This window comes from Pantherophis guttatus, chromosome 2 (assembly GCF_059756535.1).
Source record: "Pantherophis guttatus breed Tessera chromosome 2, ASM5975653v1, whole genome shotgun sequence".
Classification (NCBI taxonomy): domain Eukaryota; kingdom Metazoa; phylum Chordata; class Lepidosauria; order Squamata; family Colubridae; genus Pantherophis; species Pantherophis guttatus.
In genome coordinates, this window is record NC_142064.1 from 275,829,062 (window position 1) to 275,854,979 (window position 25,918).

At 43.6% G+C, this 25,918-nt stretch overlaps 2 protein-coding genes across 4 annotated transcripts; one reads left to right on the forward strand and one right to left on the reverse strand.

Annotated features, from left to right (window-relative positions):
- Positions 1 to 1,082: 1,082 nt before the first annotated feature.
- On the forward strand, positions 1,083 to 8,087 carry LOC132708944 (uncharacterized). Of its 2 annotated transcripts, none has more exons than XM_087884510.1 (3): positions 1,083 to 1,225; positions 2,395 to 2,521; positions 4,674 to 8,087. In XM_087884510.1, the coding sequence occupies exons 1-3, from the start codon at positions 1,154 to 1,156 to the stop codon at positions 6,002 to 6,004; spliced, it is 1,530 nt and encodes a 509-aa protein (XP_087740636.1). In that variant the 5' UTR covers positions 1,083 to 1,153; the 3' UTR covers positions 6,005 to 8,087. The 2 variants fall into 2 exon arrangements, with proteins under 2 accessions (XP_087740636.1, XP_087740637.1); XM_087884511.1 differs by having other exon boundaries at positions 4,677 to 8,087.
- On the reverse strand, positions 7,759 to 21,984 carry LOC117668265 (uncharacterized). 2 transcript variants are annotated; one of them, XM_034422036.3, is made up of 7 exons: positions 21,638 to 21,984; positions 19,674 to 20,163; positions 18,192 to 18,273; positions 17,959 to 18,041; positions 16,244 to 16,382; positions 12,613 to 12,864; positions 7,759 to 12,083 (listed from the first exon to the last, which is right to left on the reverse strand). In XM_034422036.3, exons 2-7 carry the CDS (start codon positions 20,076 to 20,078, stop codon positions 10,861 to 10,863), a joined length of 2,184 nt encoding a protein of 727 aa, XP_034277927.2. In that variant the 5' UTR covers positions 20,079 to 20,163; positions 21,638 to 21,984; the 3' UTR covers positions 7,759 to 10,860. The 2 variants fall into 2 exon arrangements, with proteins under 2 accessions (XP_034277927.2, XP_034277925.2); XM_034422034.3 differs by having other exon boundaries at positions 12,613 to 12,867; positions 21,638 to 21,972.
- Between the last annotated feature and the right edge of the window lie 3,934 nt (positions 21,985 to 25,918).

A 25,918-nucleotide genomic window follows, 5' to 3' on the forward strand; every position in this document is an offset into this window, starting at 1 on the left:
GGGGTGGGAATGGAGATTTTACAGTATCCTTCTCCTGGAGTGGGGTGGGAATGCAGATTATGTATCAGTTATGTATAGATGTTTTTATTTTGGCTGTTCACCGCCCTGAGTCCGAAAGGAGAAGGGCGGTATAGAAATTTGAATAATCATCATCATCATCATCATCATCATCATCATCATCTAGGAGAGAAGCAAAGAGAAGCAACCTAGAACGAAGGAGAAATTTCCTGACATTTAGAACATTTAATCAGTGGAACAACTTGCCTCCAGAAGTTGTGAATGCTCCAACACTGGAAGTTTTTAAGAAGATGTTGGATAACCACTTCTCTGAAGTGGTGTATGGTTTCCTGCCTAAGCAGGGGGTTGGACTAGAAGATCTCCAAGATCCCTTCCAACTCTGTTATTCTATTCTTAACCTCCAAGGTCCCTTTGATCTCTACTCTGATTGACTGATTGATTCAGTGACATGACAGCGGTATTCCAGTATTTGAGGGACTGCCACAAAGAGGAGGAGGTCAACTTAGTTACTTAAAACAGATAATACACAGCTCACAGAAAAAGGAGCTGCTTGCTCACGAAGTGAGGAATTTCAGCTCCCTCTTGTTAGTCTGTAAGTAATTCTAATGACTTTTTTTTTTGGCGATGTTCTTCAAACTTGGCAACTTTGTGTGGATTTCAACTCCCAGAATTTCCCAGCCAACATGGGGAGTTCTGGGAGTTAAAGTCCACCTATCTTGAAGTTCGCTCATGGTCAAATAAGGAGTGATGTGTTTTAATTCACGTGAAGTATGAAACAAGTATTTATTTATTTTTTAAAATTTGATTTATATGCCGCCCTTCTCCGGAGACTCAGGGCGGCTTACAGTGCGTTAAGCAATATCCTTCATTCTTTTGTATATTTTTATACAAAGTCAGCTTATTGCCCCCATAAACTGGGTCCTCAATTTACCTACCTTAGAAAGGATGGAAGGCTGAGTCAACCTTGAGCCTGGCGAGATTCGATCTTACTTTAATTGCAGACAGCTGGTATTAAATTACAGTACTTAGTCTGTTGAGCTATCCAGGCTTCTGGATAAGGAGCCTGGATAGCTCCTAAGATAAGGCAGGCAATGAGTAACCTGGGTCTCTTCGTTCTCTCATAGGCGATCGAGCAATGCTGGAAATGTCTCCTCAGCCGCTTGTCCTTTTCCATGGAGAGAAAACAGCTGATGTACAACTGGATTGGGTAGGACAGATAAAGAGGAATAACATGCTGGGGACTGTGGTGATTAGAAATTAGAACTGTCATTAGAATTGTCAGTTTATAACGCGCAGGGAGAGGAAAACTGAGGAGAGGAAGGTTTGGGGGAAATCTCAGACTCCGAGCTCTAGGAAAATCTCCCTTTGTCAGAATGGCAGGTTTATAATTATATTATTGTATATTATAATAATCAATTATTATATTATATAATCAATTATATTGAATAGCAAAAGCACTTAGACTTATATACAGCTTCACAGTGCTTTATGGCCCTCTCCAAGCGGTTTACAGAGTCAGCCTATTGCCCCCAACAATCTGGGTCCTCATTTTATTGACCTCAGAAGGATGGAAGGCTGAATCAACCTTGAGCCAGTCAGGATCGAACTGCAGACTGGGCAGAGTTAGAGCCTTGCAAGACTCCATTCTAACCACTGCGCCACTATGGCTTTAAGGGATGTTAAGGATAACAAAGAGTCTCTGGATCGATTGAAAGACTTAGATTTGTTGGTGATGTGTTTGGTATTGTTTAATCAAAGTTAACTTGATTCCTTGTTAACGGTGTCACCAGTGTCCTAAATTTCATCTCCGCTCCATCATTTTAGCTCTAATATAGGTGCAAAGAAATGAATTTCCAAATTGGAAAAAGAGTTGGTGGTGCTAGCAAAACCAGTAGATCCTTTAAAGATAATCCTTTGGTTAAGGGGAGTCCTCTTTGAGAAAGAGAGAGAGAGAAAGAGAGAGAGAGAGAGAGAGAGAGAAAGAAAGAAAGAAAGAAAGAAAGAAAGAAAGAAAGAAAGAAAGAAAGAAAGAAAGAAAGAAAGAAAAGGGAAAGAGAGAGAGAGAGAGAAAGGAAAGAGAGAGGGGGGGTAAAGACTCCCAGATCAATGATTTTCTGTGACTCGACTTTCATCTTGTTGGCCTCGCTGAGTGTGAATGAATCTTTTTTCTGTATTGCTTCTATCAAAGCATCTGCAAGTTAGGCTATAATGATCATTCAAGTATGTGAAAATCCTGAAGTTAAAACCCAGTTGGCTTTGCATCTAAAGAGTAGGAATCTCTGAGCAAGGAAGGTCTCCTCCACCACCATCTCCTCCTCCCCCTCCCCCTCCCCCTCCTCCTCCTCCCTGTAAGGAAACATATTCTCCTTCTTTCAGAGGCTCTTCACCTTGGAGGACGTGGCCGTGCATTTCACTGAGCACGAGTGGGCGCTGCTGGAGCCTGACCAGAAAGCGCTGTACAGAGAAGTCATGGAGGAGATCAGTGGGATTTTGGCAACTCTTGGTAAGGCAGCTTCTTTCCCCAGAAACAGATGCCAATAGACATTTTTGGTTGTTTACCTATGAGCAGCATTTCACCCCTTCAGATCCTTCATCTCATTTAGCTATTCATGAAAAGACACAAATTCCGTGTGTGTCCAATCGTAGAATAAAGAATTCTATTCTTATTTTTAATTCTTAATCTATTCTATTTCTTATTCTATTCTATTTCTATTCTATTTCTATTCTGTCAGAGTTTCTTGCAAAAATCAAATCCAGAAGCACACACAGATAAACTGATGCAACAGGATTAAATTAACTTCTTTATATTCATAATAACACATGAAGTATATTTACAATACCAACAGTTGATTCCTCAGCTCAGACCAGCAGCCATGTTCACACACACAGAGAGAATACAGAAGAGAGCTTAACACACACACTGGTTTCAGTTTCAATTCTCTGCACAGAATCAGAAGCTGCAGACTAAGACACGCCCTGGCTCCAGTCTGTCTCAGCTCCCAAATGGCTGATTTAGTTGCTATGCCTATTCATTGGCTGACCTTGTTACCATGTCTTCCCAGCCATGAATATTCTGACATATTCTAATTCTATTCTATTCTCTATTCTATTCTCTACTCCACACCACACCACACCACACCAATACCATTCTTGTATTCTATTCTGTTATTTTCATTACTAAATATCTCTAACAATTCGTTTTGGTTCCCCATTGGTTGCAAGATTATAAAACTCTAATGTAACAAATGTAACAAATCAGCAGCATCTGAAGCAGCACAATACAAAATGGAGTATTACAGTTCGATTAATCCAGTGTGGATAGCTATAAAATGTCTTGTTGATTAAAGACCTTGGGTTCTCCATAGTTACCAAGTGGCTCTTCTAAAGACTAGAATTAAAGTAAAAAACAAGGTTTCTTACACCTCTTACAGTGAAACGTAAGTACCAAGATCTAATTCAGGTTTAGGTTAGTCATCCTAGGGACTAGATTCTTCAGAATCCTTTGCAATTTAACCCCCTGCTCCAGCATTTTCATATAGGTTTCCTGAAACACCAGACCAGCTGTTTTGGAAATGGGCGTAACTTGAGGAATTGTACCTCGCAGATCATAAGCCCTGTTTAGCTTTTCAAAAACCATTTTTGCTGAATATTATCTGCATACATACACCCCACAATAAAACTGTAGGTGGTCCTCAACTTACAACACTTCATTTAGTGACCAAAGTCACAATAATTTTCTTTGGAGAATAGCTTTGAACCCCCTCTTCTTTGTGGGAGCCCCTTAAATATTGGAATATTGCTATCATGCCACCCCTAGTCCTTCTTTTCGCTAGCCATATCCAGTTCCTGCAACCGTTCTTCATATGTTTTAGTCCCCAGGTCTTTTAATCATCTTAATTGCTCTTCCCTGCACTTTTTCCAGAGTCTCAAACATCTTTTTTGTAATGTGGTGGCCTAAACCCTCTGGAATCAGCTGCCCCCAGAGATAAGGAGAATTCAAGACCTCGGTGCCTTCCGTCGTGCCCTTAAAACTTTCTTTTTCCAGCAAGCCGGGCTGGCTTAACATAACATTTTTTAAAAACATTTTTAACTGGTTTGTCATTTTAAATTGGGGCCAAATTAATATATATCCTTTTAATTGTTTTTAATGTTTGTATTGTATGTTTTTAGCTGGCTGTACACCGCCCTGAGTCCCTCGGGAGAAGGTGCGGTATATAAATTTGAAATAATTTATAGTAGCCTTGGTAGTACAGTGGTCTAAGGCACCCTGTTATTAAGCTGGTTATTAAGACCAGCTGTCTGCAATTACTGCAGGTTCGAATCTCTCCAAGGCTCAAGGTTGACTCAGCCTTCCATCCTTTCTAAGGTAGGTGAAATGAGGACCCAGTTGTGGGGGCAATAAGCTGACTTTGTATAAATATACAAAAGTATGAAGTCTATTGCTGAGCACATTGTAAGCCGCCCTGAGTCTCCGGAGAAGGGCGGCCTATAAATCAAATTAAATAAATAAATAAATAAATAATTAAATAAATAAGCAAGCAAGCAAGCAAGGCCAGCCAGCCTGCCTGCCTGCCTGCCTGCCTGCCTGCCTGCCTTACTAGGGCTTTATAAAGTGGTAGTAATACTTCCCATGATTTTGTTTCTTTGACTTTCAGAAGGTGATAAAAGAGAAATCGAGGCTGATGGGGAACGGCTGACCAATCAAACCTACAAATGCTTAATTTGTGGAAATGGCTTCCGTCAGAAGGCGGAACTAAACAGCCATCAAGTAACTCACGTAGGGAAGAGACCCTATCAATGCTTCGCATGCGGAAAGTGCTTCAATCGGAATGGCAACCTCGCCATACATCAGAGGACTCACACGGGGGAGAGGCCCTATGAGTGCGTGGACTGTGGAAAGTGCTTCGGCTCCAAAACCCACCTGAACGCCCACCAGAGAACTCACACGGGCGAGAGACCGTACAAATGCGCAGCTTGCGGGAAGCGCTTCACTTCGAAGTCGCATCTGACCACACATCGACGAACTCACACGGGGGAGAGACCATACAAATGCATGGAGTGCTCCAAGAGCTTTGTTTCGAACTCGCAGCTGACGAGGCATCGGAGAACCCACGTGCAGGATGGACCGCATCGGTGCCTGGAATGCGGGAAGGATTTCAGTTCAAAGCCGCACCTCAGCAGGCATCAGAGGGCGCATGCCCAAGGGGTTCCCTACGCCTGCGTGGAGTGTGGGAAAAGCTTCCTTTGCAACACGGGCCTGGTCATCCACAAAAGAAGCCACATTAGGGAGAAACCCCATAAATGCTTAGAGTGCGGGAAGTGTTTTGCTTGTAACACGGAACTCAGCATCCATGAGAGAACTCACACGGGGGAAAGGCCCTATAAATGCTTGGAGTGCGGGAAGCCTTTCAGCTCCAAGGCAAACTTAAATTCCCACGAAAGGATTCACACGGGGGAGAAACCCTACAGATGCCCGGAATGCGGGAAGTCCTTCAGTTCCAACACGCATCTCAGAATACATCGGAGGACCCACACGGGGGAGAGACCCTATCAGTGCTCAGAGTGCGGAAGGAGGTTCACGGTGAGCAGCTCCCTGACTTCTCACTACCGAGTCCACACGGGGGAAAAACCCTACGAATGCCCGGAGTGCGGGAAATGCTTCGCTCACAGCTCCGAGCTGCTTACGCACAAAAAGATCCACAGGGGAGAGAAACCGCACTCGTGCTCGGAATGCGGCAAGGGTTTCATCACGCGGACTAACCTGAACACGCATCAGCGGACTCACACCGGGGAGAGGCCCTTTCACTGCGCGGAATGCGGCAAGGGCTTCATCACAAAAGCCAATCTGAGAACCCATAAAAGGATCCACACAGGGGAGAGGCCGTTTCAATGCTTGGATTGTGGGAAGGGTTTCAGTCAGAGGATAAATCTCATTTCTCATCAGAGAATTCACACGGGGCAAACCGTAGAAATGCTAAACTCCTAAAAAGTCTTCTTTTTTTAAGGCAGTATCTTGAAAACTACAATATTTTTTGCTCCATAAGATAAGATGCACTTTCCCCGCCACCCCAAAAAAAAGTAGGTGGAAATGTCTGTGCGTCTTATAGAGCGAATATTGCGTCACAGACCAGGCCGCAGCAGTTTCCCATACCTGGGGGGAGGAGGTTGGTGCAGCGGCAGCGATAAGCAGCAGCGGCGAATGGCGGCAGCAATCCCTGCTGCCTGGAACAGCTGATTGGCATTAGCCGCCGCTGCCTGTCGCCGCCGCCACACCAACCCCCTCCCCCAGGTACGCCACCATTGCTGCCTCCTCTGTGACTGCTGCCTTCGCCGGAGAACACTGGAGCCTTTGCTGGAGCAACGGCGAATGGCGGCAGCAATCCCTGCCGCCTGGAACAGCTGCTCGGCGGTTGGATTGGCCTCCTGGAATACTGCTGATCAGCTGTTCCAGGCGGCGGGGATCGCTACCACCATTCGCCACTGTTCCAGCAAAGGCTCCAATGTTCCCCAGACAGCAGACATGGAGGAGGCAGCAATGGCAGTGTTTCCAGTCGGCCAGCCCGCTGATCAGCGGGGCTATGGGAGGCAGAGATCCAGCCGTTACTCAGCTGACCGGTGGTGGGTGCAACGGAGCAGAGCCCTGACGAGCCATGTGCTGGGGCTATGATAACGTGCTGAAGCTGACCAGGCTGTTTGCTGTTTGCTGCAAGGATGGCAGAGGCAGATTTTTTTTTTTCTTGTTTTCCTCCTCTAAGCCTAGGTGCGTCTTATGGAGCGAAAATCTGATATTGTCAAAAGACTCATTGATGAAAATTTATTTTAAGAATGTATTAATGGGGGGGAACGGCGGAGAGCGTTAGCAAAATCCAGAGAAATACCCACATGTGTGTTTGAGCAAGCAAGGAAAAAAGTCACATTCTATCCAGAATTGAAGATGTTGGGGGTTTTTTTTGTTTAGAAGAACAGAAACAAATATGTCAACAGATAAATTGGTTTCTAAGTCACATAGCAATAGCAATACTGATAATCCTCGACTTACAACAGTTTATTTAGTGACCGTATGAAGTTACAATAGCAGTGGGAAAAATGACTTATTATTATAAATGACCGTTTTGCACATATCTGACCTTTGTAGCATCCCTGTGGTCACATGATCAAAATTCAGACACTCGGCAACTAACCCATATTTATGACAATTGTAGTGTCCTGGGGTCATGTCAGGGGTGAAATGCTCCCAGTTCAGACCGGATCGTCCGATCCGGGAGTGATGGCGGTAGGTGGTTCGGCGAACTGGTAGCAAAAATCCCTGCACCCCCCCCCCCAGTGGTGAAATCTAAAATTTGTTACTACCGGTTGTGTGGGCGTGGCTTGGTGGCGGGGGTAATGTGACGGTGGGCGTGGCCAATTTTTTTTTTTTTTTACTTTTAAAACCATTTTTTCTACAACCTCTTCGGCAAAGAGGTTGTAAAAAAATGCTTTCAAAAGGCTCTGACGATCCCAGCTGAGTTGCCTGATCGGCAGAGACTTTTATTCTTTTAAATGCCTCTGACGATCAGGCAACTCATTTTGGATCGTCAGAGGCATTTAAAAGAAAAAAAACCCTTTTTTAACCGCCCACGCAGCAACCGGACAGAGAACCCCTTGCTAAAAATTTTAAAGCCCACGCCTGACTGGACTGTAGTGCAAATTTGAATAACACAACCATTTTGTGGGATTCGTTAACAACACTTAACAAATTACTTACTTGTATTCCAAAATGTTTTAATCTCCTCTTTTCAAATGGTGAACTAAATGCATGGCAGTGATCCAGCAAATGAAAGGCAAATTCCAACATGAAACAGGTAATTACAACTTAGAATTACTTTGAATTCCCTCTGATATATTAGTCTGGTTTAGTTGAGTCTAAAATATCCCAGTGGATTCTAAGAGAGTGATTGAACAGAGCCAAGTCATAAATAAAATTTAAATGATGTAAAAGTGTTGAGAATCATAGAAAACATTTTATGATACATGAATACACACACACATAGTATGTTGTCTACAATTAAAAGAGAAACCATGAAAATTTATAGAGGTTGCTTTTTTTCTGAGCCTTTTGCTTTTCAATAAGCTCTCCTGGAATTTAAAAGTTATTTCTCCTAGCAACCTTATTTTCAAATCTATCTGATTTCTTCCCTTGTTTCTTTCCAGTGCAGCAACCTCTCTACCAGTGCTGCTTTATCTATTCATCTATTTAAATTAGTGTTTTTCAAATACTACCTGGGGAATTCTGGGAGTTGAAGTTCACACATCTTAAAAATTGCCAAGTTTGAAAAACATAGTTCTAAATGATTTTGGTATAGATAGTTTCCTTTACACTAAAAATAGTGATTTGATTACTCTCCGCAGGTTTTCTGATGTCTTTATTTCCTGAAAACTGCTGAACTAGAAAAACAGAAATATTCCAAAATTCTCCAAAATGTTCCATCTCCAAGATTGGGATGTTTGAACAAACCTACTCTCTGTTTTATTTAGTTTAAAGCTGAGGTGGTCTTCAGCCGGTTCGGACTGGTCCGGGTGAAACGGTAGCTCCAACTATCAGTTGGCCCCGCCCAGTGGCCCCCGCTCTATCCTGTCCTTTATTTCCTGCTTTGTAGTTCATCTCAATCGCGTGGCACAGCTGATTTTCCCCCCCCCCTCGCTGTTCTACTTACCGTTGCTGACTTGGAAGGTAAGCAGCTGAGCTTCTAAAGGCTCCATTTTCAGCGCTGCGCACAAGTGCCTTAAGCACACACCAGTGGTGAAATCCAATTTTTTTTACTACCTGTTCTGTGGGTGTGGCTTGGTGGGTGTGGTGTGGCTTGGTGGGCATGGCTTGGTGGGCGTTGCAGGGGAAGGATACTGCAAAATCTCCATTCCCACCCCCCTCGAGGGGAAGGATACTGTAAAATCCTCATTTCCTCTCCACTCCTGGGGAAAGGATATTGCAAAATCTCCATTCCCACCCCACTCTGGGGCCAGCCTCAAAATTTCCGCTACTGGTTCTCTGAACTACTCAAAATTTCCGCTACCGGTTCTCCAGAACCTGCTGGATTTCACCCCTGGCACACACCAAAGCGCGCACTCACTGAACCGGTGGTTAAACTGGCAGCATCCCACCACTGGTTTAAAGGAAGTAAAAATAAATGTCCGTCCTCTTTTCAGATACTAACTACATTGCTATATGATATTTCCTATAAGGGTTCTTTGATTAGGACTAAAAATAGTAAAATAATTATTTTATTTCTACATTCTATAGACCAGCAGCCCTCAACATTTCGGGTACCAGGGACCAGTTCTGTGGAGAGAGGTTTTTCCGCAGACCAGGTGTGGTGTGGTTTCGTGCACTGCCTGCATTCTGCATGTGGGCAGATGGGGCTTTGCTAATTTGCGCAGCCCAGGTTTTGGCCCGGAAGTTGGGGACCCCTGCTATAGCTGTCTGCAAGGAGTATAAGTGTGGGATGCAGTGGCTCAGTGGCTAAGACACTGAGCTTGTCGATCGAAAGATCGGCAGTTCAGCGTTTCAAATCCCTAGTGCCGCGTAACGGGGTGAGCTCCTGTTACTTGTCCCAACTTCTGCCAACCTAGCAGTTCGAAAGCATGTAAAAAATGCAAGTAGAAAAATAGGGGTCACCTTTGGTGGGAAGGTAACAGTGTTCCGTGCGCCTTTGGCGTTTAGTCATGCCGGCCACATGACCATGGAGATGTCTTCGGACAGCGCTGGTTCGTAGGCTTTGAAACGGAGATGAGCACCGCCCCCTAGAGTCGGGAACAACTAGCACATATGTGCGAGGGGAACCTTTACCTTTTACCTTTAAGGAGTATAAATCCTTCCATTCTCCAGCATCCTGTCAGCTGAAGAAGCTTCTTGGATGAGAAGCGAAACGTCTTCAAAGAAAAACCAGAAAGTCCAGTTGCCTCTTGAAAAAGCACCTTTGAGACACCCTACTATAGACTGTTTCTCTGTATGTGGATGTATATTTGAAGTAAGATTGCTTTCAGCAAATACATAAACTACATGGATTTTTATAGTTTTTCTCCCCTATAGAATGTTTTCTGGAAAATAGAATGGGTTCTTTTTGGCAAAACTATAATTTATTTCTTGTGGGGATTCTCCACATAAGGAAACTAGAAATAAGGAAGCTCTTTGTACATTCCTTTCGTTTGTAGCTTCCTTGTGATCAATCTTTTTATAGGAAAGTGGCTGGAAGATGTAAATCCACATTCTGAAATGTATGATTACGATTAGTTAAATGATTTATAGCGCCACGCAATTTGTAAACAGCAATTCCAGGTAGCTCAAATGGAGCTGAAAACACAGGAGAACCAACAGTAAAGCACATCGCAATACAGGTAGCTCTCAACTCGCAACCATTTGTTTAATGACCGCTCAGAGTTAACAATGGCACTGAAAAAAATCAGATGCTCATCAACTGGCTCATATTTATGACAGTTGCAGTATCCCAAGGTCATGTGATCACCTTTTGTGACCTGACAAGCAAAGTCAATGAAGAAGCCAGATTCACTTAACAAGCATGTTACTAACTTAACAACTGCATTGATTCCCTTGACAACTGTGGCAAGAGTGTAAATGGTGCAAAATTTACTTAACAAATGTCTCATTTAGCAACAGATATGTGGGCCCCAATTGTGGTCGTAAGTTGAGGACTACCTGTATTGTTGTTGTTTAAATGATTTATAAAGCCACGCAATTTGCAAACAGCGATTTCAAGTGGCTCAAAAAGGCTTGAAAACATAAGAGAACCAACAATATAATACACAATACAGCAGACCTGAGGCCAACAATATATCCCAGTTCTAAAGTTATTCCATATTCAATATATTTATACATTTTTCCCCCCTGGTGTGGGTCCTTTTATGAGACGTAAGTTGGCTGCTCTGTTTGAAACTCTTCCCACATTCCCAGCATTTATAGGGTTTCTCCCCTGTGTGGATCCTTTTGTGGGACGTAAGCTCACTACTCAACCTGAAGTTCTTCCCACACACTGCACATTGATAGGGTTTCTCTCCCGTGTGAAGCCTTTTGTGGGAAGTGAGGTGACTGCTTTGGCTGAAGATCTTCCCACACTCCACGCATCGATAGGGTTTCTCCCCCGTATGGCTCCTTTTATGTGAAGTCAGGGAACTGCTGTTGCTGAAGCTCTTTTCGCACACGGTGCATTTGTAGGGTTTTTCTCCCGTGTGCAGCCTTTTGTGGGAAGTAAGATGGCTGTTCTGGCTGAAGCTCTTCCCGCAGTCTGCGCATTGATAGGGTTTCTCTCCCGTGTGGAGCCTTTTGTGGGAAGTAAGATGGCTGCTCTGGCTGAAGCTTTTCCCACAGTCTGGGCATTGATAGGGTTTCTCCCCCGTGTGGAGCCTTTTATGCGACGTGAGAAAGCTGTTCTTCCCGAAGCTCTTCCCGCAGTCGGTGCATTTATAGGGTTTCTCCGAGGAATGGCTCCTTTTATGAGAACACAGAGCGCTGCAGTCGCTGAAATGCTTCCCGCACTCCAGGCATTTGTAGGGCTTTTCCCCCGTGTGGATCCTTTTGTGGTAGGTAAGGGAACTGCTCCTGCTGAAGCTCTTTCCACACTCTAGGCATTTGTAGGGTTTCTCCCCTGTGTGAATCCTAATATGAGACGTAAGATCGCTGGTCCATCTGAAACTCTTTCCACACTCCATGCATTTATACGGTTTCTCCCCCGAGTGAATCCTGCCGTGGAAAGTAAGCAAACTCCTCATTCTGAAGCTCATTCCACACAGCTTACAGGTGTATGTGTTTTTTCTGGTGTGGGTCCTTTTGTGAGAAGCAAGTTGGCTGTTGGTGTGGAAACTCTTGTCGCACTCCAAGCATTTATGCGGTTTCTCCTCTGGGTGGCTCTTTTTATGATCAGTCAAGGATCGCTTTTCACTGAAGCTCTTTCCACACTCCACACAGGGGTATGTTTTTCCCTTGGGGTGGAACCTTTTATGGGAAGGAAGATCTCCCAAGTCTTTTCTAAGTTTCCTGTGTTTACCTGTTTTTTCTCCAGTGTGGATTTGTTGACCTAAAATAGGAAGGGAAAATTGGTTAAAATAGGTTCCATGTTTTGTGCATTCATACTGGCTACCTCTTACTGCAATGCCATACAGAAGGAGTCTCCAAATCTGGCAATTTTAAGACTTGTGGACTTTAACTCCCAAAATTCCTCAGCAGCAAAGCTAGAGGTAGTCATCCACTTACAATCACTTGTTCAATGGCCGTTCAAAATAGCAACAGCACTGGGGGGGGGAATTACTCATGACCGCTCTTCACACTTATGACTGCTGCAGCATCCCCACAATCATGTGATCAAAATTCAGGCACCAGGCAGCTGGCATGTATTTATGATGATTGTAGCATCCCAGGGTCATGTGATCGCGACGTGTGACCTTCCCAGCTGGCTTCCAACAAGCAAAATCAATGAGGGAAGCTGGGATTTGCTTAACAACCGCATGATTTGCTTAACAACTGATCCACTTAGCAATGGAAACCCAGCTCCCAATTGCAGTCATAAATCAAGGACTACCTATTCAGGGGGAGCAAATCCAATTTACCTTTGAGTATTTTTTTACATATGAGGCAGTTGTCCTTTTTCGTCTTTTTCTCATTTCCTTTGGTCAGGAAGAGTTCCTGGACTCCAGCACATCCACAATTTAACAATTTCTCCTCCCCAGGCTGTGAGTGGCTTTCCCGGAATGTTTGAGACCTCCATTGAACCCCAAATATCTCTTTTCTCAGTTCAAGATGGATTGCTGGTGATGTCACCATATCGGGTTCTTGGCAGTTCTCAATTTCTTTTTCATCTCCTGCTTGAGATAGAAAGAATAAAAAACTGAACCTTAAAGCTGGTGTGCCAGTTATGTGCTACTACAGGTTGTAAGTCACTTTCCCCAAGGCCTTATAATTGTGAGCCATTGTTAGGTGAATGGTCATAAAACAAGGATTACCTCAGGGATGGGTTTCACTTACCTTTGCTACCAGTTCGTTCACGTGTGCACCACTTCTTTGCATGCACAGAAGCTTCTGCGCAGGCACAGAGCGTATTTGATGACATCCGGGCGGGAGGACGGAGACTCCCGCCACCGCTGCTACTGGTTCACCCGAACTGGGGCGAACCATTAGCAACCCACAACTGGATTACCTGTATAGCTTTCACATCATACCTTCCATGATCTGCCAGGAGGCTTGCAGGACAAATCTATACATTTCTACCCCAAAATAGGGACCATTCATGCCCCCAAGGGCCATTGGTGCCCCCAGTTAAAAAAGGGGGGGGAAAACACTCAAGGAAGATGAACAAAAATATATTTTCTCTGGCCAAAAGTTTGACAAAAAGATTTTAAATCGCAGGAAAAGTATACAAAAGGAACATTTAAACATAAGTAAACCATATGGATTTTAATAAATCCAGATTCAATCAGGGATATAATTCCTTAAAAAAAAAAAGATCAAATCTCAGAGGTGTGATAAAAGAAAAATCATTATTTGTAAAAAGGAAATTTTAGATATTTAAAGGAAATATTGATAACACTTCATTGAACAGAAGAATATTGTCAGGGAATTGTGCAGCAGCTGTCCAAATGAAGTGAGAGACGCTGATCCCAATTTGTAGTTTTCTATAAATCAATATATTTTACATCTCTATTTTACAGCAAACAAGATAGGCAAACAGGAGCATCGTGAGGTAAATCACAGAGCAAACAGAAGAAAAGGGCGGGAAAAAAGGGAAACCCCCTCCACATCCCTAGCAACCAATCATAGTGCAGATTGTTTCACCGGCTAACTCTCTTAACCAATCAACTACAACTGTGTGTTCTGGCTCAATGTATAACCCCCACTGTTCCAGCAACTAAATTTAAACAGATAATTATATTTAAATACTCAGTTTAAACAGATATTCTCCTCCTTTGCTTAAAAATGTTGTTAGTATTTTGGGATAGATTTTTTTCCCCCAATGTATTTAATCTTTTTTTTTTTATCATCCTGTAAATAAAGTTTAACTGCTTTATTTATAATGGAGATACAATTAAATAATCCAGGGGCAAGAAAGTGACCGTTTTCAAGCAAAACAAAGGTGCACGTTTAACAACATTACAGCCAGTCCTTGCTTAACAACGATATTTGGAACCAGAAACTCCCATCACTAAGCTGTAAAGCAAAATAATAATAATAATAATAATCACATGGCTATAATGACTTATGAGGCAGTTTCAGCAGTTCCGGTTGCCATTGTTAAAATAACTGCCGCTTGGTCATTAAGCAGGAACTTCTCATGATCATAACTTGCGGCTTCCTGCCAGCTTCCCCATTGACTTTGCTTATGGGAAGCCGGCAGGGAAGGTCAGAAGGTCAGAAATGTGGACCAGTTACCAAGAACTTAAATTGCGATCAAGGGACGACAGGCCAGAAGTCCCACTCATTCATTTTATATACATATACATATCAGTGGTAGGTTCTAATCAGTTTTACCACCGGTTCGCATCGTGCATGCTCACACGTGCGCCAAATTTGCGCTTTGTGAAAGCGCATTGAGAAAAAAAACAGCTGAGGCATGGCAATCCCCTCTGCCACGCCTTACAGCTGATCAAAAAACAAACGAAATAAAGGTAGGTATAGCGCAGGGGCAGGGAGGAAGGACCCAACTGACATTTAGAGCGAACCGGTTCGCTCTCCTATGAAGATTTCCACTACCAGCTCTCCCGAACCAGGGAGAACCGGTAGCAACCCACCACTGATACATATACATATACATATACATATACATATACATATACATATACATATACATATACATATACATATACATATACATATACATATATATATACATACACATATTCATCAGGGGTGAAATGCTCCCGGTTCGGACCAGATCGCCCGATCCAGTAGTGATGGAAGTGGGTGGTTCGGAGAACCATTAGCAAAAATCCCTGCCCCCCCCCCCGCCCCCCATGCCCAGCTGAGCTGCACAATCATCAGAGGCTTTTTTTTTACTTTTAAAAGCATTTTTTCTACAACCTCTTCAGCCAAAAAATGTTTTTAAAAGTAAAAAAAAAAAAGCCTCTGATGATCGTGTGGCTCAGCTGGGATCGTCAAAGGCTTTTTTTTCTTTTAAATGCCTCTGACAATCCCAGCTGAGTTGCCTGATCAGCAGAGGCTTTTTAAAAAAGCCTCTGCCGATCAGGCAACTCAGCTGGGATCGTCGGAGCCTTTTGAAAGCATTTTTTTACAACCTCTTCGCTGAAAAGGTTGTAGAAAAAATGCTTTTAAAAGTAAAAAAAAAAAAATTGGCCACGCCCACCCAGTCACATTACCCTCCCCCCCACCAAGCCACACCCACAGGTAGTAATAAATTTTAGATTTAGATTTCACCACTGATACATATACATTTGTTTTCTTTTCTTTTCGTAGGCCTTTATGTGTATTTCTTTTTAGCCAGGTTCTTCCTACGTATACGTATACGTATACGTATACATATATACATATACATATACATATACACATACACATACACATACACATACACATATACATATACATATACATATACATATACATATACATATACATATACATATACATATACATATACATATACACATATACATATACATATAATATACACATATACATATACATATACACATACACATACACATACACATATACATATACATATACACATACACATACACATACACATACACATATACATATACACATACACATACACATACACATACACATATACATATACATATACATATACATATACATATACATATACACATATACATATACATATACATATACATATACATACATAGAGGTGGGATTCACTAAACTCCTCTACCAGTTTGCAAACGTGAGCGCGCACGCCAAATTCTGAATTCTACATTGGAAGCTTTGGCACAAAAAGCATCTGCCAGCTATCCCAAATGTGCTTTTCAAAAAGCAATTGGATTTTCTTGCTTTTTTTTCCCCTTTGAAAACGCTTCACTTCTCATCCTAGAAGCAACTGAAGAAAATTCTTGGATAAGAAGTGAAATGTTTTCAAGAAAAAACACCCAGAAAGTTCAGCTGCCTTTTGAAAAGCACTTTTGGAACAACCGTGGCTTGGATGATTGAGAATCTCTGTAGACAACTGACAGTTATTTGAATCCATAGCAAAGAATGGGCCCTTACCCAGAGTGTTCACATTTCTGGAATTCTCCAGCATAACTTCCCAGTGCAAGGCTTTTTGGGTGGAATCCAGCAGAGCCCACTCCTCCTCGGTGAAATTGACGGCCACTTCCTTCAAGGACATGGGACTCAGGGCAGGACGCTGAAATCAACATACATTAACAGACAGACTCCAAACCACCTTTAAGGGGTGCGGTGGAATAAGTTAGAAATTGTGACAAAATGAGATGAGGTGTGTTAAACAATGTGCTAATAGGATAAATGTAAAGGTTTTCCCTGTCCAATTGGGTTCGACTCTAGCGGCAGTATTCATCTCCGTTTTTAGACAAGGGAGCTAGCATTGTCCAAAGACATTTTCCATGGCCATGTGGCCAGCTCATAACTATACGCCGAAGTGCACAGAACACTGTTACCTTCCCATCAAAGTGGTACCTATTTATCTACTCGCATTTGCATCCTTTTGAACTGCTAGGTGGGTAGGAGCTAGAGCAACTAACGGGAACTCACCTGTCGTATGTTGCTTGGGTCTTGAACCCGGGCTGTCAGCTTTTTTATATCTCGAAGGACCTCTCGAGGACTATGAATGTTAACATGCTTGTGAAGAAGGCACAGAAGAAGCTATCTATCTCAGCATCTACTTCTGTCCTACTATCGCAGCACCATTGAGAGTGTCCTGACATACGGCATTCTTTCATGGTATGGGAGCAGCTCTGTAGCGGACAGAAAAGCTCTACAGAGAATCATTAAAACTGTCCAGAATATCATCGGACTCCAGCTACCAGCCCTGGATGACATCTTCGAATCTCGCTGTTTGAGAAAGTTGCATAACATTCTCAGAGACTCTTCCCATCCTGCTTACAATCTTTTTGGACTATTACCTTCGGGCAGAAGATACACTACCCAGGTTGGTCAGGACTCTTTGTGTTGGGATTGAAGTGCTAATTGAGGCTCCCACCAGAGAACCCAGAGACTGCTTGGGAATCACCTAAGGATGTGTGACCTGGAGCTTTGTCAGTAAATGCCATGTATTCCTGCCTTTCTAAATAAAAAGGGGATCAGAACAGGAGGTGAGTAACCCTGTGTTTGAAACCCAAGTGTTGCCTAAGGGCAGGGTTGAGCTCCTGTCCTTTGCTCCAGCTCCAGCCAGGGACATGAAAGGAGCCCCCAACTTGGCATCCCTCAGGCAATGGTGATGTCACCAGCTAATACTTTCAACTTGGATGTGCCTCGGTGCTTCTGAAATGAACGTGATGCTATTAGGATATAAACAGAGCCTTGATAGTACAGGGGTTTAGTGCACCCTGTAATTAACACAGCTGCCTGCAATTTCTGCTGGTTCGAATCTCTCCAAGGCTCAAGGTTGACTCAGCCTTCCATCCTTTCTAAGGTAGGTGAAATGAGGACCCAGTTTGTGGGGGCAATAAGCTGACTTTGTATAAAACATACAAAAGTATGAAGGCTATTGCTTAACGCATTGTAAGCCGCCCTGAGTCTCCGGAGAAGGGCGGCATATAAATCAAATTTAAAAAAAAAACAAACAAAAAAAAAACAGAGCCCTATGTTGGTTACCTCTATTCCATAATGCCCATGATCAAGCTAAGGAGGTCCCACCGAGTCATAATTAAGAACAATTCCTGAAATGGGATTATTATACCGTTTTTATAAACCCTATACCCACAAATCATCTCGGCACATATCTTTTCTTGATATTTCCCTACCTGAACTGAGGGCACAGCTGCTGTCTCTGCTCCACCTTCAAAAGGAGACGTTTCAAGAGGTACAAATGGTGGCGTATTTTCTTCTGTGAGGGAGGCAAAGGAGGTAGAAGGAGACATTCAAAAATATTGTTAGGGAGATATAAAAACTCATCCAGAGTCAGATTCGTACTGCAAAAGCAGTTCCTGAAGATGAGAGTTGAGATTTGTCTGGGGAAAAGGATATCATGTCTTACCTGATAAGATATCTGGAGGTCGAACCTCCCAGGAAATCCTCCTTGGCTTTGGATGGTCCCCATCTACTTCAACAGGTGTTTCCTGCATGGAAATATCAACAAGAAGGATTAGCATATAGCACAGGGGTGTCAAACTCAAGGCCCATGGGCCAGGTCTGCTTAGATCTGGCCCGCAGGACCGCCCTGGAAACAGCAAAGGACCGGGCCACGGTGCCTCTGCCAGCAAAAATGGAGCTCAGGAGAGCTCCACATGCCCCTTCCAGGCTCCATATTCGGCCGTGACGGCCTCCTACAGCCCTCTGCCAATGAAAATGGAGCTTGGGGGTGGGGCATTTTCACTGGCAGAGGGCTGCAGGAGGCTGTCATGGCCAAAAATGGAGCCTCGATGACTGATGTCAAGCTGGCCACATGCCCCTGGCCATGCGCCCCCCCCCCGGCCCCCGAGGTCAATCACAACTCTGATGTGGCCCTCAATGAAATCAAGTTTGACACCCCTGATATAGCACATAGGAACAAACACACTCTCGTCTTCTACTACAAAAACCCATCCCATGATCTAGAAAATCCCATAAACTAGAAAGAATGCAAAGTGTGACAAAGAGGATTAGGGGCCTGCAGGCTAAAATAGATGAAGAACGGTTGCAGGAAATGGGTATAGCTCAGGGGTGGGCAAATGTGGCTCTTTTACAACTTGTGGACTTCAACTCCCAGAATTCCTGAACTCTCTTCAACTCCCAGAATTCCTATGCACTGATATTACCTAGTCAGGGTAATGAAATGTCTGCAAGAAAACAAGCAAGCTCAAAGAGCACCAAGGGCCCCTCTGTTGTGACCTAAGCTTACTGAGTCATTACAAGACACAATTAGTCCCAAATAATCCTATTTTATTGTAAGAGCTGAGAATTACGTTCATTCTCAGCTGAGTCCCAATTAGTTGCAACAAAAGTCCTTCGGGATAATCACCAAGCTTTATCTTCTTTGACACCCTGCCAAAGGCCTTACTTGGCAAAGCCCCACGAAGATCAGAAACAAACAAGAGACGCCAACTGGAAACAGAGTTAGCAATGTTGCTTTCCTGCAAAAAGGCCCAAGTGCCTTTGTTTCTCTTTTAAGACTTATAGGAGGGGCCAATCATCTCTTGGCCTTACTCCCGAGTCGTCCCTTTTGCTTTAGCTGCTCTTGCCTTCTGGCAGCTCTATGCATGCGTGCACTAGGAGCAGGCTCCTCCTGTTCCTCTGCCTCTCTGCTATCCACCTCTGGAGGCTCTGGAGCCCGCGCATCGCTCCCAGATGGCCCTGGCCCCATCTCTGCCTCCAACACAGAGCCCTCACCTGGGCCTTCCCCAGATTCCAGGACTGGCCCATGTTCCTCCCCAGCCTCCTCACTTTCTGACTCTGCTGCCAGTTCCGTAGGCTGCTGGCGGACCCTCATTTCAACCCTAAATTACATATATTCTCCTTTATTCGATTTAAATATTCTCACCTGCTTCGGTTTGTCTTCCACCTGGCTCAGAAGGAAACCTTCTGCCAAGGCCACCGCCTGGGAACAGGTCTCTGCCCCGCATTCCCTGATCCAGCTCTCCATCTCTGGGGGCAGGACAGCCAGGAACTGCCCCAGGACCACCAAATCCAGCATCTTAGCTTTCGTGTTCTGTTCTGGCTTCAGCCATTGTTGGCAAAGTTGGTGGAGTTGGCTGCAAACGTCACGGGGGCCCTTGGCCTCCTTGTAGCAGAATTCCCTGAAAAGCTGGTGCAGTTCAGTTGAAGCGAATGTGTCTTCTTCCAGACCCTCCTGCCCAGTTCTTTCACTTGCTTCCGTGTGGGTCTCAACCTGAGCTGTAGGAAGGCATTTACCTGCTCCTGTCCCTCTTTGGTCTTTTGCATCCATCTCCTCTCTGGGTTATTGCACAGTTGAAAGCAGTTCTAAGAGAGCTCTCGGACCTCCAAAGCAGCTTTGTCTGAAAGAACCAGGCCTGGAGAAAAGTTGGAAGTATTACCATCAGGGCTGGATTCTAATTTTTTTTTACTACCGGCTTATTTTGTGGGCGTGGCTTGGTGGGGGTAATGTGACTGGGTGGGCGTGGCCAACTTTTTTTTTTTTTTTTTACTTTTAAAAGCATTTTTTCTACAACCTTAAGAAGTTGCAGAAAAAAATGCTTTTAGAAGCCTCTGACGATCAGGCAACTCAGCTGGGATCGTCAGAGGCTTTTAAAGGCATTTTTTTTCCTACAACCTCTTCGGCCAAAGAGATTGTAGAAAAAAATGCTTTTAAAAGTTAAAAAAAAAAAGCCTCTGATGAGGTGGGCGGGTTAAGAGAGCGGCGACCGGGCCGGAGACCGGTTTGGGGGCGTGGCCAGCCAATGTTGGACCCGGCAGTATTAGCCAACTACCATCCTGTCTCCAACCTTCACTTTGTGGCGAAGGTTGTTGAGAGTGTGGTCGCGCGACAGTTTCCACAATTCCTGGAGGAAACACGAGCTGTCTGCCATTACTGTAAGGTTGAATCTCACCAACTAACTGTCAGGAAATTTCTCCTTAGTTCTAGGTTACTTCTCTCGTGTTACCTCTAGTCCTTCTTTTCCCTAGACTAGACCTACCCAATTCCAGCAACCCGTTCTTTATATGTTTTGGTCCTAGTTCCCTAATCATCTTTAATTAGGGGACTGGAGGCAAAGAATCGAATAGAATAGAATAGAATAGAATAGAATAGAATAGAATAGAATAGAATAGAATAGAATAGAATAGAATAGAATAGAATAGAATAGAATAGAGTGTGATTGGACACACAAGGAATTTGTCTTAGGTGTATATGCTCTCAGTGTACATAAGGAGAATAAAATACATTCATCAAGAATAAAAAGATACAACACTTAGTGATAGTCAAGGTTATTAATAAGCTATCAAATCATACTAGGAAAGAAATAAAACCAATATAATTGAAAGATACAAATAAAAACAATATAATTGAAAGATACAAGCAATATGGCTATAGTAATAAGTGGGAAGAGATAATACTAGTACGGAAGAGAATAATAATAGTAATACAGTCTTAGTAAATTATTTGACAGTGTTTTGGGAATTAGTTGTTAAAGCAGAGTGATGGTATTCGGGGGTAAAACTGTCCTTGTGTCTAGTTGTTTTGGTGTGCAGTGCTCTATAGCGTCTTTTTGAGGGTAGAAATTGGAACAATTTATGTCTAGGATGTGAGGGGTCTGTAAATATTTTCCCAGCCCTCTTTTTGACTCGTGCGGTATACAGGTCCTCAATGGAAGGCAGGTTGGTAGCAATTGTTTTTTCTACAGTTCTAATTATCCCTTGAAGTCTGTATTTGTTTTGTTTGGTTGCAAGGGGATCTAAATTCCATCATTTTAGAGTAGGATGCTACGGAAGCATTTTTCAACTCTCCAAAATCACCCCGATTCCCTCCCCTAAGGCTTTCGTGCTCACCTCTGGCAACTTTCCAGCGCGGAAATGTCTCTTCTTGCAGCTCAAACTTATCCCTCTTTCCGGAGTCCCCCAAGACAGGAAGGGGACAAGCTTTCCCAGATCAGCCCCTTGGGTTTCCCAGGACTGCAGGCATGAGATCTCTCTTGCAAGCAAGGAAGGAGAGAATAACGTGATGCCACTGTCTCCTGCTTTAGGAGGCTGTGCATGCATTTATGCCCATCACTCTACGCCCCTTCAGGATAAGCAGCGTTGCACATTGTGCCGCCTCTGTTATTATTGTTATTGGTAGCAGCCATACTTTTGCGCTTTATGAGAAGCAATTTATCTCTATCGTCTATGTAAGGGTTAAAGAAAGAGGTTGTGCTATTTCCTAGAGTGGCAAAGATTCTGGGCAAGGAGCTAAAGAGTTGCCATAACTGATCCAATGATGTTCTTTTTTGAGGCTGGGAGCCGCTAGGTGCACGAGGTGCCACCTGGTGGCTGTTTCCTGAAGGATTTGAATATTCTGAGCGAGGATATATCTAGAATCAGAAGAGCATAGGGCTGGAAGGAACCTCAGAGGTCTTCTAGTCCAACCCCTTCCCAGATCAGGAGGCCTTATTGCATCGGGGACAAATGGCTGTCCAATCTTTTTATTTTAAGACCTCCAGTGATGGAGCACCCACAGTTTGGCTCCAGCAGCCAAGCTGTTCCATTGGTCAAGGGTTCTTCCCACTGTCCAGGAAATTTCTCCTTACTTCCAGATTGGATCTCTCTTTAATGAGCTTCCATCTATTGCTTCTTATCCTGCCCTTGGGTGCTTTGGAGAATAAATTTCTGGGCTTGAAACCAAGAAAACAAAAACGACAAGGAAAAGATCTCTAAGCAAGTGGCCTATTTCAAATGCTGGGATTGGTTGGTTGATTATGGGTATGCCATCAAGTTGTTGTGGATTCTTAGCAGCGACGTAGATTTTCTTCATGTCATTCATTTTATATATATATATAATCTTATTTTATATAGAGAGATCAGAGAGAGGGGGAGAGGAGGGGGAGGGGGAGAGAGAGAGAGAGAGAGAGCACAGTTCAATCCTGAGCTACAAATATTCTCTTTGATGAAAGGATGGATAGATGGAAAGATGATAAAAAAAATAGATAAGGATAGATAAGGATGGATAGGTAGATAGACAGGTAAAGATAGGTAGGTAGTAAGTAGGTAGGTAGGTAGGTAGATAGATAAATGAATAGAATAGAATTGAATAGAATCGAATAGAATTTTATTGGCCAAGTGTGATTGGACACACAAGGAATTTGTCTTGATAGATAGATAGATAGATAGATAGATAGATAGATAGATAGATAGATGAGTAGAGTAGAGTAGAGTAGAGTAGAGTAGAGTAGAGTAGAATAGAGTAGAATAGAATAGAATAGAATAGAATAGAATAGAATAGAATAGAATAGAATAGAATAGAATAGAATAGAATAGAATAGAATTAGAATTTTATTGGCCAAGTGTGATTGGACACACAAGGAATTTGTCTTGATAGATAGATAGATAGATAGATAGATAGATAGATAGATAGATAGATAGATAGATAGATGTAGAGATAGAAATTTAGATAAAAAGAGACAGTGATAGATAGATGATAGATAGATTTGAGTATATAATCAACTCAAATTTGTCCTTTCATATCCACGTCCCCAGCACGCAAAGGAAAAATACTGGAATAAGAGAAAGTTTGCTATCTTTGCAGACGATGCTTGAGATAAGCAAAAGTAAGGATATTTTATTTAAGAATAATCCGCAGAACACAGTGCTGACCTGGCTCCTGCTCCCCTTGGCCCCCCTTTCCCCCCCCCACTTTGGAAAGCAGTGAGATTGCTTAAACAAGCCATCTCGCCCTCAGCAACTCCTCCCCCCCCACCAGGTCTGGTGCCTCCCTAAAAAGCGTTATCCAATCTGTAACCATAATTAGTTAATTAGTGGCCTCTGGCACTGGCTTGTGCTGCTTCCTGAAATTCATAAAATCCCTGCCTTGACTTTGACAAATTAACAGCTGGCGTGCAGCTCACAGCCCCAAGCGCTCTTCAAACCCTCTCCATGTGAATTCCCTGCAGGGCGTGTCTATTTACTGCCTTGTATTCTCTTCCTTCCCAACGAATGTAAAGACAAACTTTAATTTTCCTTCCTTGTTAATCGCCCACGTTTTCAAAAGGGGGAGGGGGGTCTGTAAGATTTAACCCCCCCTGAATTGATTTCCTTTTGAGTCACCTCTCGCCTTGACTACTGCAATGCTCTCTACATGGGGCTCCCCTTGAAGAGCACCCGGAAGCTCCAACTGCTCCAGAATGCAGCAGCGCGGGTAGTGATGGGAGCAACATGGCGCTCCCATGTAACACCGCTCCTGCGCGAGCTGCACTGGCTCCCGGTGGTCTTCCGGGTGCGCTTCAAGGTGTTGGTTGTCACCTTTAAAGCGCTCCATGGCATCGGGCCTAGCTATCTGCGAGACCGCCTGCTGCTACCGATGACCTCCCATCGACCCGTGCGCTCCCACAGAGAGGGCCTCCTTGGGGTGCCATCAGCCAAACAATGTAGGCTGGCGACCCCCAGGGGGAGGGCCTTCTCTGTGGGGGCTCCTACCCTCTGGAATCAGTTGCCCCCTGAGATAAGGAGAATCCATGACCTCAATGCCTTCCGTCGTGCCCTTAAAACCCATCTTTTCCAGCAAGCCAGGCTGGCTTAAGAAGAAATTTTTATATTCTTTTAATCAGTTTGTGATTTCTTAACTTTCGGGCCAAATTTATATATATTTTTAACTGTTTTTAATATTTGTATTCTATGTTCTTATCTTGGCTGTACACCGCCCTGAGTCCTCAGGGAGAAGGGTGGTATATAAATTGGAAATTAAATTAAATTAAATTAAATTAAATTAAATTAAATTAAATTAAATTAAATTAAATTAAATTAAATTATATTAAATTAAATTAAATTAAATTAAATTAAATTAAATTAAATTAAATTAAATTCTGGAGATCATTCTCCACACTTAGGGTCACTGTGATAGATGGAGGAAGGAACCCCTTGGTGCTGTGAGTACATACAAACACACTTTTTTTAAAAAAAAAAATGACCTTAAAAGTTTATTGCTGTCCAGGAATCTTGCTTGAAGTTCTTGTTCTTGGGAGATCTAAATTAAGCATCAGCATACAAATCAGCAACACTTGTCAAGTGAGTTACAGAATTACAAAATAACTGAGTTGGAGGGACCTTGGAGGTCTTCTAGTAGTGCAAGTCCCTGCTCAAGGAGGAGATCCTATACCCGTGATGGCGAACCTATGGCACGCATGCCACAGGTGGCACGCATAGCCATATCAGTGAGCATGCCAGCTCAGCTCTGGCGCGCATGTGCGTGCCAGCCACCTGATTTTCAGGCCTTTTGGGACCACCAGAAGTAGGGAAACATGCTGTCTTCTGCCTCCGGAGGGCCTGTGGGTAGGTGGGGAAGGCTATTTTCGCCCTCCCCAGATGCATAGAGAGGATCTGGAGCCAGGTGACAAAGAAAAACGGGCCAGGAGCAAGGGGGGAGGGGAGGTTGGGTGCCATGCGCAGGGCGGGGTGCATAAAATTATGGATGTGGGCACGTGCGTGCGCGAACCTCCCCTGCCCCCGCTCCTTCCTGGCACGCGATGGCAAAAAGGTTAGCCATCACTGTCCTATACCATTTCAGACAAATGGCTGTCCAATTCGAATCCAGTTCAAATCTTTATTGTCAGCGCACAACATATGTACAATGAGATTGGTTGAGCTCCCTCGGTGCACCCCCCACAACACAATACACCTCAGAGTGGAAACAGAAAATCCCTAACCCAATAAATCATATTAACAAAACACCCAGTCCTATTGCACCAGTGTGAACATGTTACACATTGCGCCAGCCCGGCAGTCCATCATACTACGTAGTTATGATGTTATTTCTCATTCAGGAGTCTGACAGCCCACGGATAAAAACTGTTCTTCAGCCTGTTCCTGCAACTGGCTATGCTTCTATATCTCCTTCTCGGTGGTAGGAGGGTAAAGAAGGAGTAACCAGAGTGAGAGTTGTCCCCGAGAATTCCCAGTACCTTCTTGAAAATTTCCAATGATGAAGCACCCACCATTTCTGAAGGCAAGCTGTTGGTTATTCTCACTGTTGGGAAATTTCTCCTTAGTTCTAAGTTGCTTCCCTCCTTAGTTTCCATCCATTGTTCCTTGTTTGGCCTTCCTTTGGGTGCTTTGGTAAATAAATTGCCCCCCTCCCAGTGG